At 38.9% G+C, this 16,274-nt stretch overlaps 1 protein-coding gene across 1 annotated transcript in view; it reads left to right on the top strand.

The window, feature by feature from the left end:
- l(3)76BDm (trafficking protein particle complex subunit 8 homolog l(3)76BDm) overlaps nt 1-16,274 on the top strand; it is a 71,895-nt gene that overhangs the window by 31,110 nt on the left and 24,511 nt on the right. The window contains exons 8-9 of the mRNA XM_076208614.1: nt 7,718-9,018; nt 15,520-15,691. Of these exons, the coding sequence (XP_076064729.1) occupies nt 7,718-9,018; nt 15,520-15,691 (1,473 nt within the window). The remainder of the gene's footprint in view (nt 1-7,717; nt 9,019-15,519; nt 15,692-16,274) is intronic.

The raw sequence follows: 16,274 nt of genomic DNA on the forward strand, positions 1-16,274 counted from the left end.
ATTGCGGGATTTAAACACTTTCATCAGGATAGAAACCACAAGAAAGGTGGGGGTGTTCTATTGTACATTAAAAACAATATTCATGCTTGTGTTTTAGAGAAAGTGAAACAGGATGCATGTGATAGTTTGTGGGTTGAGTTAACCCAAACAAATAGACAAAAAATAAATGTAGGTGTAATATATAGGCCAAAGACATTATCTTTAGCAGATGACAAACTGTTATTTCAATTTTACTGACATTGATTGGATGATCCTTGAACATGGCCATATAGGTAGTTGCTTGATTGATTTTCTTGGTGACAATTACTTAATTCAGCATGTAAAAGAGCCCACAAGATATGGAAACTTACTTGATCTATTGATCACTAGCCGCGAAAGTATGCTAACTGATGTAGAAGTCGGTGAAACTGTTGCAAATAGCGATCACAACTTAGATTCAAACTCCTAAAAATTTTAGAATAGATACAGACGCTCCTCAACTTACGTTTTAGTTACGTTCCGAACGGCCGAACGTAAGTTGAAAATGAACGTAAGTTGTTACTGTACTATACATCCGTAAATTCTATTACCGTATCTTATAAAACACCCCTAAATCATTAATTATACACATATCATTGTAAAATAATAACATTAATTTCAAATAAATTAAATTCAAGCAACATAAATTGAGATGGTGGAGGAGGAGGATGAGGCAAGGCACGTTCAGTCTGTCGTTTGTGCCATGTAAACAATGGACGCAGCATCATGCGTAAGTATCATTTGAACTATAGAGAGCGCGCTAAACTAAAAAATTCACTCAAAAAAATTTTGTTTACAATTTTTTTTTTTACAGTCCAAACATAAAATCGAAAAAACGTAAAACGTATGAACGTAAGTAGAGGAGCGTCTGTACTTGTGTTTCTAAAATACCCGATTTCAGTAAAGCTCAGTTCATAGGACTACGTCAGGAGCTTCAGCTTACAGATTGGGAGGCAAAATTAAGCGAAAGACCTGTAGATCAGATGTGGGAAATATTTCAAAATACGCTCACTAAGATGATTCATACTTACATTACTTTTAAGGACAGACGTCCCCCAAATCAGGCTCGCCCAAAGTGGCTCGACAAAGAAACTGAAAAAAGTATTGCTAAAATGAGACAGACTTATAAGAAATATAAGTGCTCGGGTGCATCTAATGACTGAAAGTTATGTATCAATACAAAGAGATTTAAAAAAGACAATAAAAAAATAAAACAACAATACGAAATGAATATTGCTGATAAATCCAAAGAGAATCCCAAAGAATTCTATAGTTACATCAGAGATAAAAAGGTTGTTAGGAATCACATTGGTCCACTATTATCTGCTTACGGTCAACTTGAATATTCATATGAAGGAATGTGTAATATTTTAAACAATTATTTTAGCTCAGTATTCGTAAACGAAACACCTCAAAGTGAACTCCAAACTGAAACCTGTGAAAAGTCTAGGGTAAACTTACTCACCACGGTAAATATAACAAAAGAAAAAATTAAAAGGTGTATAGAGAAACTCAAAGTTAATAAAACACCAGGGCCTGATGGTTGGCATCCAAGAATCTTAAAGGAAATGAAAAATGAGATTGTTGTTCCATTAGAAATTATTTTCAAGAAATCCATCATATCCGGAGATGTCCCAAGAGAATGGAAGCTAGCTAACGTTACTCCCATATTCAAAAAAGGTGACAAAAAGAAACCAAATAACTATAGGCCTATAAGTTTGACTTCAATTGTAGGAAAAATAATGGAAACTATCATCAGAGATGCTACTGAACATCATTTAGAAAGTAACCATTTGATAAATGATAGCCAGCATGGTTTCAGATGGAAACGTTCTTGCATGACTAACTTACTCGAATTCTACAACACAGTTATCTCGAATTATGACAAAAGAAACAATATAGATTTAATATATCTAGACTTTGCAAAAGCTTTTGATACCGTCCCACACGAAAGACTACTTACTAAATTAGCTTCGCATGGAATAAGTGGTAGCCTATTAAATTGGACTAGTAATTGGTTGAATGATTGAAAACAGAGAGTTGTTTTAAATGGAAAAACTTCTAGATGGAAAAATGTTACAAGTGGAGTTCCTCAGGGTTCTGTTCTTGGGCCACTTCTATTCATAGTATATATAAATGATATAGACCATGGACTAAAATCTACTGTTTCCAAATTTCCTGATGATACAAAACTGTGTGGAATGGCAAATGATCACTTAAATCAGTTAGATATTCAAGAAGATTTAGATAGATTACAGCAATGGTCTGAAAAGTGGCTAATGAAATTTAACCCAAGTAAATGCAAGGTAATGCACATAGGTAAAAATAACAGTAAGTACGATTACAAGTTATTTAGAAATTCGTTAACAAAAGTGGATAGTGAAAAAGATCTTGGCGTAATTATCAGTAATGATCTCAAATCATCCAAGCAGTGTATTTCAGCTTCTGAGAAAGCAAATAAGATTCTGGGACTGATTGCGCGATCTTTTGACTTCAAAAGTCCATCACTCGTTAACAAGCTATATAAATTGTTAGTTTGTCCACATTTGGAATATGCTGTTTCTGTATGCTCACCGAATCTCATTAAAGACATTGACAGACTGGAAAAAGTACAACGGTGAGCCACAAAACTGATTCTAAATATCAAGAATAAATCATACGAAAATCGACTAAAGCATATGAATCTGTTTACCCTAAAAAAGCGCAGACTCGGAGGTGACTTGATACAGGTCTTTAAAATTCTAAAGGGAATTGACAACATCAAAAGTGACAAAATTTTCACATTGAATGAGAATCAGACAAGAAACAATGGTCTCAAACTGTCCGGAAATAGATTCAATTTGGAAGTAGGTAGAAACAACTTTGCCAACCGTGTAGTTAATGAATGGAATAAACTTCCTGCACAGGTAGTGTAATGTAGTTCACTTCGAAGCTTTAAAAATCATTTATATAAACGCCTAAGCAAGATGCTGTAATGATTATAATTTATTTCATATTATTTGTTTTTGTTTTGTTATCATTTGTCTGTTTTGATTTTCATTTATTATTAGTTATATGTCAATTCATTATTATTTACTATTTACTTGTTTGTTTATTATCTAACTATACCTGTGCATTTATTTATGTATTTTATTTGTTATTTAAATTATTATAGTTTTTATTTATTAATTTATTATTATGATTTTTTTTTTCGCATCCGACCTAGATATGGACCAAAAGGTCTCCTGTCGGCATGCTCCGCCTTTGTAATCCTTTGTAAGATGAGGTGAAATCAGTTGTTAAGATGATGAAAGCAGGTAAGGCACCTGGGTTGGATGGGTGTCATGCAGAATGCCTAAAAAAGGGAGGTACAGTGATGGTGGACTGGCTGGTGAGGTTATTTAATGTTTGTTTAAAATAGGGTAGAATGCCAGAGGACTGGAGGAGTGCTTGTATAGTTCCACTTTACAAGGGAAAGGGGGACAAGTGTTGAGGGTAGTAGTTTCAGAGATCAGTTTGTTGAGTGTAGTTGGGAAGGCTTAGGGAGGGTTTTGGTTGAGAGGATTTGAAGAGAAACAGAAGGAGTCATTGGTGAGGAACAGGTAGAGGTTGCATAGATCAGATGTTTGTGGTAAGACAGATATGTGAGAAAGCTGTAGGAAAAGGTAAGGATGTTTTTTTTGGGCCTTTATGGATCAGGAGAAGGCTTATGACAGGGTAGACAGGAAGGTTCTATGGGAGGTATTGCAGATATATGGGATAGAAGGAAAGCTGTTAAGAGCAGTCAAGAGTTTTTATTAGAGTAGTAGAGCCTGTGTTAGAATCAGAAATGGAGAGAGTGAGTGGTTTTAGGTAAAGGTGGGACTTTGCCAGGGATGTGTTATGTCATCTTGGCTGTTCAACTTATACATGGATGGGGTGGTGCAAGAGGTAAATGCAAGGGTAATGGACCAAGGATTGGAGATGGTTAAAGAAAATGGAGAAAAGTGGGAGATAAGCCAGTTGTTGTTTGCTGATGACACTGTACTTGTGGCAGGATCAGAGGAGGGATTAAGGAAGTTAGTGACAGAGTTTGGTAAGGTGGGTGAAAGAAGGAAGTTGAAGATAAATGTGGGTAAAAGTAAGGTGATGAGATGTACAAAGGGAGAAAGTGATAGCAGACTGGAGGTGAGGATAAAGGAGAGAGACTGGAGGAAGTGGATAATTTTAGATACTAGGGTGCAAATGTGGCAGGAAAGGGAGTGGAGGTAGAATGTAGATTGAGAGAAGGAAATAAATGCCTTGGTGTGTTAAAAAGTGTAATGAGAAAAACATTTGGGAATGGATGCTAAGAAGAGATTGTATGAAGGAGTAATTGTGCCAACAGCACTGTATGGGGCAGATACATGGAACATAAGAGAGTAGTTTGAAAGTGTTTGAGATGAAGTGCCTGTGAAATATGATAGGGGTTATGAGGTTGGATAGAGTGAGAAACAAGGAGGTGAGGAGGAGAATGGAAGTGGAAAGGAAGTTGGGAGATAGGGTGAATGAAAGAGTACTGGGATGGTTTGGACACATGGAAAGAATCAGTGAAGAAAGATTAGTAAAAGAGGAGTGGAAGGCAGAGGTGGAAGGAGTGAACATAAGGGGCTACTAAGGATGAGATAGGTGGAGTAAAAGGGGCATTGGGAAAGAGGGGAATGTCTGTTAAGGAAGGACGGAAGAAGACAAGATAGGGGTGAATGGAGAATGGTTGTGTATGGATGATACTGTGATGCATGGAAAGGAGGGGGTGGGGGATGGGGTGTGAGGAAGTATGTGTGAATAATAAATTGATGCAGCCCAAAGGGATTTCTCCCTGTCTTTTCTTTTTCTGTATGAAGGGATGGAAAGGGGGGTCACTGATTAAATTAAGTGGCCTTGCTGTGGATGTGCTGTGTCTTGTGGCACTACTTACCAAGGGCAGTGTACAAGGTACAGGGATGACCTGTCATCCAGGAGAAGCCAAGATAAGAGGAAAGGGGGGGTGAATGGGAGTGGAGTGTGTGGGGATGGAATAGGTGGGAGTGGATTTTATGCCTTTGTTTTTTGGCTATCTCCCTTGTAAGGGGGGAAAATCCTTTGGTATATGTATGTATGTATATACATTTATGGTCCCTTGACAACTAATCTAGTTATACTCAGCATTTACTGTTTCTTGTAGGGATGCAATTGCTCTTTCACTTAATATGTTTGGGAAGCTGAGTATTATTTATGTATTTATATATTTGTTTTAATGGGTGTGGAGGAGAATTATGAAGTATAAGAAGTAAATACCTAAGTGGAATGAAAAGTGTTATGAGAAATAGGTAGGTAGTTGGAGTAGAGACTTTTATATAAGGGAGGCAGAGACTGTTTCTGTGTCACCAAGTTATAGTACACACATACGTATATCAAGGGCTTCTTTCCTATTACAAAGGAGGTAGCCAAAGTCAAAAGGTATAATTCCACTCCTACCCATTTCATCACCACCCATTCCACCCCCATTCACCACCCCTCCCTCCCTTCCTCTCATCTTGGTTCCCCCTGGATGACAGGTAATCCTTGCATCTTGCCTATTGCCCTGGGTCAGAAACAATGCAGCAAAACACAGCACATCCACAGCAAGGCTGCTTCATTCAGTCAGTGACCCCCTCTCTCCATCTCCTCATGCAATAACATTGAAGATGGGGAGAAATCCCTTCAGGCTGCATCAAAATATCATTCACATATACTTGTAGTTGCCACTGTAGCCCTTACTTATGAATATGACGACTCACTTCTTTAGTTGTTATTTTCTGTCTACATACATACATACATATACCAAGGCTTTTTCCCCCTTACAAGGGGGGTAGCCAAAAAGAAAAAGGCATAAAATCATTCCCACCCATTCCATCCCTGAATACACTCCACACCCCTCCACCCTCCCTCTTATCTTAGCACCTCCTGAAATGACGGGTCATCCCTGCACCTTGTCCGTAGGAAATTAAAATGTTTTCTTTTATACCTTTCTTCTGTTAAGTTGAATTAAGTACAGCACACTTTCCAAAGTTCAACCAAGGAATCCCCCAAGAGCACATATACAAGATCCTATGTGAGCTTTGCAGTGATGTAGTGATTTCCTATGTTCAATGATATTTAACTTTATATTTAAGATCCTCCACTCTTTCACCAATCAGATACTTTGTTTCAGGTCTTTACAACAATATTGTTTACTTAGAATAATCTTGAGTCTCTGCATAATTCTCACTTAGGTTACAAAGGAGTGTGACATCAGCAACATACAAATATATACTCAAGCTCCTGGGCTGTTATTTATACACAGTATTTTATTACCTACACAAAGCAGAAAAGTGGACTTGGCCAGCTTGTTCAGGCTATTATTTACAAACAGCGTACCTATAAAATGCAACAACCTGGCTGGTACCTCTCTACCGTCTTTTCTACTAGCCTCTTACACACTACCTACCCCCATCCCCCACCCACTCCCTGCCATGCATCACAGTATCATCCATACACAGCCATTCCCCACTCACCCCTATCTTCTGCCTTCTCCCTTCCTCAACAGGCATCCTCTTGCTCAATATTCCTTTCACCCCATCCATCTATCTCATCCTTGGTCATCCCCTCGTGTTCACGCCATCCACCTCTGCCTTCCACACTTCTTTTACTAATCTTTCTTCACTCATTCTTTTCATGTGTCCAAGCTATCTCTTTTATGCACTGGTTATCAGCTCTCCTTGTGTGAAAAACTTGAAGAAATATAGTCAAACTTGACACATATCTTAGATCCAGTCCACAGACAAAGCATCAGCCACATGGAGCAGCACATATAGATTGAGGAGAGGGTGTTGATGGGATTTGAAGACAGGTGACAGGAACATGATTGATAATAATAATTGTTGCCTCAAGTTTCACTGACTGAGAACTCACAACCCTACAGTGGTTGTCAGTGATCCTCAAGCCCTTCATTGATCTCTCCAGAAAGAAACTTTAGGTTGTTGTTTGTGTTGTACCAGCATGGAGCCATTTCCAAGTCACTAGCTGAAAATGTAGGAGGGGGGAACATTTGCCAGTTTCTAGCTCTTCACATGTACAAAGGTGGAGGAAAAACAGTTGAGACCAAGTGTCTGCTCCCTAAAGTTGCATCTCCAGAAAGAGGCAAAGGGATTGATGTGTTCTGAAGGTGGGCATTGGGGAGATCATTCTTTCTGCCATCCTTCTTGCAGGACCACACTGACAGGTACCCATGATAGGGCTCAGATATGATTCTTTCTAAAATATGTCTTGCAGGACAAGCACTTGCAGGTACTACTCCACAAATCCATGTATGTGTATGTTTGATAATTGTTTAGTTGGATGAGTTGAATTAAGATGGCAAAGGAAACTCAGAAATGCGAGATTTTAATTTCTGGACATTTTGACATAAAGGACTCCCTTAAAGGAGTATTTAATCACAGATTACCAGCACTTCTATCTTTGGGTACATTATTGTACCATAGAGGGGGTAAAGGAAATATTTATGGAGTTATGGTTAGTCTCCACTTTCTCAAAGGAATATGTATCTTGATCTGTGTACAGTATTTCTTTGTGCAAATGTGTATTAATATTTATAAACACTCTTGGAAGACCCTAAAATTATATTAGATTATTTAGTTTATTTGTACATTTATATTTCATGTTTCTTTACTTCAGTCAAGTGATATCATGACTTTTCAAACAGGTGTATGCATCCAGAGGCTGGGTCCTGGCTGAGGATCACATATATTTCACAATGGGTAAGCAGGCTCACCATCTGAAACAGTTAGAAGAAGGATTAAGTGCATACACAAAACTTGTTGACCAAAGAGCTAAACAGGATGCCCCAAGCCAGCAATCTGTGGTGCAACAGCAAGCTTATATACGTGAATATATTTATGCCTTTCAGCAGTACCTCCAACAGGAATGGGATGCCTCCACTGGGTTGCCATATCTTCCACTACCAATTATCAGGCAGGAAAAGACTCAGGTTCTCATTGGAGATATAGGAACTAAGAGTACTAATGATGATTTAGTACAGGCTAGTAATGTGTCATTTGATGATGGAACAGGGGAAGCATCTGACAATACTCTTTGGTTTGCCTTGGAAAGAAAATTAGTAAGAGCAGCCCAGGGAGTGTCACCAATTGTTTTCAGACCACAACTACAACTGCTGACTGATAAGACACCTAACTTAACCTCACCCGTTGTGCCTGTTGGAGAGTCAGTATGGTGCCAGCTTATTGCTGAGAACCCACTTAGTGTTGGTATAACAGTCAGTGATGTGAGACTTCAGTATACATTCAGTAGTAGTGGTGGTGGAGAGGAGGAATCTTCAGTCGTTTGTGAGCCTCATGCTGGTTGTGCCATTGAACCACATGCTACAGAGAAATTGCAGTTACAGCTGGTGCCTATGGCGGAGGGTAAGGTTCAGATCACAGGTTTAGTATACAAACTTCACGTAACACCAGATGCAACTACTAAAAATACAGAAACACCTGCATCAGCTCCTGTTGCCATTGAGGGACAGCAGTCAATAGAAGTACAAGGACCAAGGCTCAATAATACCTCAGCAGAAAAATGTGGTGTAGTTTATGCACAAGATCAGCGGCTGTGCATTACTGTTGTGCCCAAAATGCCCAAACTTAATGTGAAATTTGATAACATTCCACAAGTACTGAAGTGTGGACAGCTGCATGCTGTAGGAGTGGAAATAACGAATAGTGGACCTATTGCTCTCAACAAACTCCTTCTAGGAGTTAATGATCCTAACCATGTGTACTTTGAGAACAAAACCATAAAGCTTTCAAGTGATTATGTTGTTGAGCTGAAGGGGGAGACTGCTGCTGATGCAGAGGTGAAGAGCAATGTGAGCGTTATACAAAACTGTGTCATGGAGCCAGGACACAGCATAAGAGGAGTACTTTGGCTTCATGCTCCTGTTATGCCTGGGGCTTTTAATGTCAAACTTCTATTCTACTGTGAAGTGGACAGCTCAGTTAAAAGGTAGGTGATGAGAATTCATTTATTTGTACTAGTGTGATATGTATATTTTTTCTCTTATACTCATTGTTGACATGGAGGTACTTCTTCCAATGGTGCTGAGATGGTGGAAGGAGGATGGAGCCCACAGAAGCACTCCATCCCTAAAGAGGGATTGTCTGCTTGTCCACCTTTCCAAAACAGCTCAAAATACTCCAACTCACAACTGGAGGTAGAACCCTGAGGGAATGATTCATGGTCCCCAGGGTAAAACCAATATTTACTCTTTCACAATTTTCCAGTTTCCTTCTGTCTTGTACTCTTCTAATTTTTCTGTCAAGGAGGCCAGCAACTTAGCATCTACACTTTTTTTTTTTTTTCTACAAGTCCTTGACATTGACAGCAAACCCAGGCCCACACATCCTAAATACACACATACACATCTATCCAGTGCAATGACTGATGGATCCACATAGATTCCACTGCACTCTTTAAATATTACAAGTTAATAGTGGGTGGTGAGGTCTTTGAAGAGGCCTCAGCTTAGGCAGAAATAATGAATGAAAGATTCCAATTGCTCTTCACAAAAGAGTACAATATTTTTCGAGAAAATTGAAGGGAGCAAAAAAAACAAACAAACTAAAAAAACAGGTTTAACAGGTATAATGTAGAAGTGAGGGAAATGCTCAATCTCTTGGGATCATTGGATGTGACAAAATCTTCAGAACCTGATGGGATCTCAGACTTGATAATTAAAGAATGTAGGGAACAGTAGGCAGACAAGATCCACAGTCTTATTACATGTTCATTGAAGGAAGGCATTGTGCTGCTTGATTGGAAAAGGGCAAATATGGTGCCAATTCACAAAAGTGGAAACAAGGAGACACCACTAAATTATAAGCCAGTATCACTAACCAGGATGCTTGATGGCTGAATGGGATAGGGTGCCGTTACTTGCGACGAAGGTTGAGATAATGACGATTCGAACCCTGCTCAGGGCGAGTTGAACTAAGGGCATGGTTCATTAAATTCCATGCTACAAATCCACTGTAAGGGACACCATCCTAGCCTCCTGATAGGTGGGAGTTTGTGATGTTAAACCAAATCACTATCACTAACCAGCACAATAATGAAATTATGTGAAAGGATTATGAGAGATTGATGAATCAAGTATCTCAAAAAGATGAACAATCTGACAGACAGTCAATCTGGCTTCAGATCTGGAAGGTTGTGTGTGTTGAATTTTTTTAAGCTTTTACTTGAGAGTGATTGATGTGCTGCAAGAGAGAGAGAGGGGTGGGTGGACTGCTTGTACATGGACCTAGAGAAGGCATTAGATAAAACACCTCACAGTCGACTTTTGTGGAAATTGGAGCAAATTGGGACTGAGTGGCAAACTACTAGAATGGATGAAAGACGTTCTGAAGGAAAGATATGTGAGGACAGTTGTAATGAACAAGATGTCAAGCTGGAGAGGAGTAATGAGCAGAGTTCCACAAGGTTCAGTGCTTGCACCAGTAATATTTCTTGTCTCTGTCATTAACATGATGGACTGAACAAGCTATACCAGTATGTTTGCAGATGACACAAAAATCATGAGAAGAGTGAAAAATGATGAGGAAGGCAAACTATTGCAAAAAAGATCTAGACACTATTTTTGCTTGGAGCCAAGAATGGGAAATGAAGTTCAATACCGACAGATGCAAAGTACTGGAAATGAGCAACAGCGGCAAAAAGCCATTGGGAAATGAACCCATTACAAAAGCAAAAGAGGAGAGACTTGGGAGTGTTGATAAAAGACAATCTGTCACCTGACAGACATATCAGCATCATTGTGGGAGAGACATAGACGCACAAGATTAAAGTAGCATTCCACAATATGGTTGAAGGGATGATGAAAAAACTCCACAAAACCCTAATACATCCAAGACTGGAATATGTATCAGTAGTATGGTCTCCACACAAAGTGAATGATATAAGCAAGATTGAGAGAAAACAGAGGGCAGCAATCAAACCGGTCCCCAGCCTGGCAGATAAACATATTAGGAAAGACTAAAAGCACTGGGTCTGCCAGATTTGAAAGATTGAAGAGAAAGAGGTGATATACAGTACTACCTCTCATTAACGGACTAAAAGGGGGGTAACGGTGTCTGTTGATGTGAGTAATCCGTTGATTTGGAGTGGTTTTTGGGTGGCATAGTGATTGCACAGCACTAAACAACAGCACCAAAAACCAAAACCACCGCAAACACAGCTAATTAACGTCCATTAATGAGAGGTAGTACTGTAATTACAGTTTTCAGGTCATTAATGGGGATAGACTGCAGTGACAGTAGAGATCTCTTGATTAAAGATGGGAGGGCTTTAAGAGGTCATGAGAGTAAATTAAATTCTTGAAATGATGACACCTATGTATACATCAAGAGCCACAGATGGATATGAGGATGCTAACATCGGCTTTCTGATTATATTTATATTGCAGTTGTAGCTGAGTGACCCTCATATTCTGTGAACAGGCTTGATCATGTTTTCTGTGAAGTTATATTTATTCAGGGTGAAAGAGAAGGAGTATAACAGGTGAAAGAGAATGAGTATAACAGCACAAACTTTATATTTTGTAATGCATGTATAATGATGCATCATTGTACATCAGACAACTTGATGTGCATGTGAATATTTGACTCGTATTAAGAAAGTTAAGAAAGCACATGTCCAAAGGATGTGAAGAAATACAGTTTTCCAAATAGATGCATAAATATGTGGAATAGCTTACAAGGTGATATAGCCTAAGCTCAAACAGTACATGAGTTGAAATCTAAACATGATAATTGGAAGTCAAGGATATAGATTAAGTTGGAACTGTAAATAAATTTGAGTCTAAATCTGTTAGAAAATTAGAGAATAGGAGACAGGACTCAATGAAAGTTGCTCCTTTCCTGTATAGTACAATTAGGAACAAACTCTATCTGCTGCCTACATACACCTAAACCCTCACCCAAAAACACCATAACACAAACAAGCACTTAACAAACAAGTGCACAAAGCAGCAGCAAATCTAACACAAACACATTATACCTGTAGCTCTAATACATGCATCCATGCATACTAAATGGCTTTTTCCTCTGGATAAAGGAGGTGGCCAAGACAAAGCATACACCCACCCCAACCCATCCTATACATTGAACTCCACTAGACAACCCCCCTGACAACTTCTCCAACACAATCAATAAGCAATATTCCCAAGCAAAAAAATAAAAAAAATCAAGTTTACCAGAGCTGGGTGCATTCCTTGGTGTGTTCCTAGGTGTATCCCTAGGTGTATCCCTTGGTGTCCTGACTGACACATATATAGTCAGTACAACAAGGGATACACCTAGTAATGCACCGAGGAATGTGCCCAGCTCTGAAGTTTACACACAAAAATCACTCGCATTACAAGAAAACAAAATGGCAAGTTTATATGAATGTTTAGAAGAAAACTTGAGAACCCAGTTTCTATCCATAGACAAGACAACAAAAGAGATCACAAACACTTTACAGAAAGTCAGCAAAAAAGACTGAAGAGGCTACAGGAAAATATCAAACCCAACTTTACACCACTCTTATATTGGACAGGTGAAGGGTGGGTGTATCCCTTGGTTGGGCCACCCCCTCTTATAAGGGGAAATGGCCTTTTGGTATATATTTAGTATATTGGTTAAACACAAGAACTGAGAATTGGTGACTACTCCCTTCCTTTACTACTTTTACCCAGTGACATTAAAATAGTTCTACACTAATTCATTGAAGACATCTGTCCAAGGTTTCTTCCCAAAGAGATCAGTGGGAGGGCCTGATGATCAAGGCAGCTCCTGTGGGGCTACCAGTTTCATGTCAGAAAAACTATGCCACCTATGAAGTTTTAAAGTAGTTTTACTGCTATTCAGTGAACCCAGCAACATATTTTGGATCCCTGGTTCTAGTCACAAGAACAGTGGCAACATGTAGTGACCTGACAGTGCTACCTTCAACTTCACTCATCTATCCATAATCTTCACTGAATCCTTACCAAAATCAGGAACCATTTTCCCTTTTTTCATTGACTGCTTACTAATTAGAAGTGGAAGATTATACTCAACAACATCAGTTGACAGCTCTGATCTCACATCTCTAATCCAACATGGAAATACTACACACTTAATGGATGTATAGGTTACATCATCACCAAATGTAAATATACAGTTAGATTTTTCTTTTCTCACCATGGCCAACTCTTAATTGCACAGGTTGTTCAAGTAATTATCCAACCACTGTTGACTGCTAACTGTAGTTGAGCAACTGGTGTCCAAAATACCACAATTTCAAGACTCCTTAACCAAATGCATGATATTAGTCTGACATTTTCATCACAGGTATATCCCACAAATAATAAAATTTGTATCATGTGTTCCTCACTATTATCACTGATACCCCTAAATGACACCTCCTTATTCTCATACGAATGTGAACAATATCAAGCCCAATGGTAATGTGAATCACATATCACGCATCGTGAAACTTGGCCATCAAGACCCAGGGGATTGAATCTTTGATTAGTCCCTTGATCACTCAAGTCAACTTGTGTCGACATTGCTCCTCCTCTTACTCTTTTAAATCTGTATCTCTGTGATGATCTATGTGGTTGCTGTTCATAGGTGGCATAATAGACCTATTTATTATTGCCACAAAAAACAGGCTCAGCTTTAATGCTTGAGGAACACTGCACCTATGTCCACATCTGACTCCTGAGTTGAATGCACACTCAATTGCTGACCAAGGACACATTTTAAAGTAGATTTCATATCAGTATAGTTGATTTCAGAGATTGCTGACATCACAGTTTGAGTCTCATGCTTAGCCTTATTGCTTGAAGCAAGAAGCATAATAGCCATCCCAGAGTCCGACATTGTCATTCTTTCTTGTGTAAACTTGAAGTATCTATGTTCAAACTCACATATTCATCAATATTCTTGTTATTTCTCCTGAAATTATACAAATAATGAAATGCTGGAAATTGACATTGACCTTTATCAGGCAAGAACAATATGTCCAGTTTCTCAATAATGCTCTTTACACCATTTTCAGTCTTCAGAACTGTTAATTCAATTTCAGAAGACACCATCCTAACCCGACCAGTTAATGATAAGTATATAGCCAATGCCTGCTTATCTTTAGCTAAATCAGTTAACTCACTCCATATGCTTATATCCTTTTTCCAATTTTCATATTCAGATTCATTATCAAATTTAGTAGGGCACTTAGAAGAGGCCATTGTCATGCTCTGCCACCAGTATTAGCTCCAATCAGTCTTTGCTCGAACCCTGCTTCAGTCACCTCTTCCTATACACTGGGGACCCAGCACTCCACATAGCAGCTCAACAACACTGCCACCTGGTGTCTGTTCATTGAACCACACAAAATCCAATATGGCTGCCCTCAGCCAAATGACAACAAATGAACACTCCAACACCTTCCGAACTACACTCATCAAAGTGATCCCTCTAAAACTACTACACTCACATTTGTCCCCTTTTTCCTTGTAAAGTGGAACTACACAGGCACTTCTCCAGTCTTATGGCACTCTCACTTCTGTTAGATACACATTAAACAACCTCACTAGCCAGTTCACTATAACTGTACCTCCCTTCTTCAGACAGTCTTCATGACATCCATCCAACCTAGGTGCCTTACCTGCACTCATCATTGTCAAAACTACTTGTACCTCGTCTTTTCTTATTTCTCCTCCATTTTCCTCTGGTATCACTGTCATTTTCTTAGCACCTCCCACTGCTACCACTGATCCCTTCCTATCCTCCTCCACATTTAGCAGCTCTCTAGAATACTCTGCCCATGTTTCCCATACTGCCTCTTCTTCTGTTAACATCTGTCCATCTGCACTTTTTACCTACTCTTGTGTACTTGTCTTGCCTCTCCTTCCTACCTTCCCCATACTGCCTCTTTTTCCATTTACATCTGTCAATCTGTACCTTTTACCTTTTCTTGTCTATTTGTCTTGCCTCCCCTTCCTCTCTTAAGAAACTTCCAAAACAAATTTTTATTACTTTCAAAATTTTCTCTCATACCTCAACCCCCATTTTACATCTGCTCTCCTTTTTGCCTCCTTTATCATGTTTTGCTTCTCTTCTTTTTTCTTTGTAGCTCTCATTCTATTTTGCAACCAATCCCTGAAAGCTTACTTCTTCTCTTATACTACCATTTTCACTTCATCATCCCACCACTCACTACCCTTCCTTCTATTCCCTCCCATCCTCCTTGTTCCACATACCATCTTTGCACACCTTGTCACTCTGTCCTTGAAACACCCCTATTTCTCTTCCACTCCTACCTATATAGAAGCATCATTGGGGCCTGTATATTATGTATTGATTTATTATACTTAGCCTCAAATTCATGTATGGTTAACTTGGTTTTGTGTGTGTGCATGTTCAAGTATAATTGGTACATATTGTACACCCTGCAAACAAATTTATTTCTCATATTTATCAGGTATAAATTGCTGCGGCATCACTTAAGTGTTTACGTGGAGAGGAGCATTAGTCTGAAGGTGTCAGCACAACACAGTCAGTGTATGGCCATGGCAAGAGAGGAAAATAATTCTGGGAGCATGAAAGATCCCCATGGCTGTAACCTGGTTCTTCGCATACAGAACAAGACTGAGGTGAAGTATGACCATATAATTGCTTGTTTTCTTTCTGTACTTCAGTAATTTTATAATTCTTCCATTTTTTGTTGTTGTGTGGTTTTTTATGGGTAATGAAAATTGTCTTCATCTCATGATACTATTACTTTTTGTTATTGTTAGCAACTTGTATGTAGTTGTTTTACTGTGAAAGCTTTGATGTGCTCATGGTTTAGGGTAAGGTCACTAGTAAGTTAAACAATGCAAGTGATAGTATAGCTCCTTTGGGGGGCTCCATTTATAATCTTTCAGTCTCCAATATATGATTGTTTTGAGTCACTATGTTCTCTGCCAGTTACAAAGTTTGTCAGCCATTTCTTGTCATCATCTTGAATGCATGTTGTAATGATCTTTCTTGACAGGAGCTAAGGAAATAAGGAAACAAACGGGTATGGGATGGGTGAGGGTGGTTGCATGCCTTGACTGGATATCTCCCCTATAAAGGGGAAAAGACCTTTTAATATATAGATATCGGTAGATTGATATCTAGGGAGTTGTGAGGTCATGGGAACAAATTGTATGTTTGAAACTTGCCAAAAAAAAAAAAACAGTTTTCAGTACA

Source organism: Oratosquilla oratoria, chromosome 25 (genome assembly GCF_046742065.1).
Source record: "Oratosquilla oratoria isolate Oo_2021 chromosome 25, ASM4674206v1, whole genome shotgun sequence".
NCBI lineage: Eukaryota > Metazoa > Arthropoda > Malacostraca > Stomatopoda > Squillidae > Oratosquilla > Oratosquilla oratoria.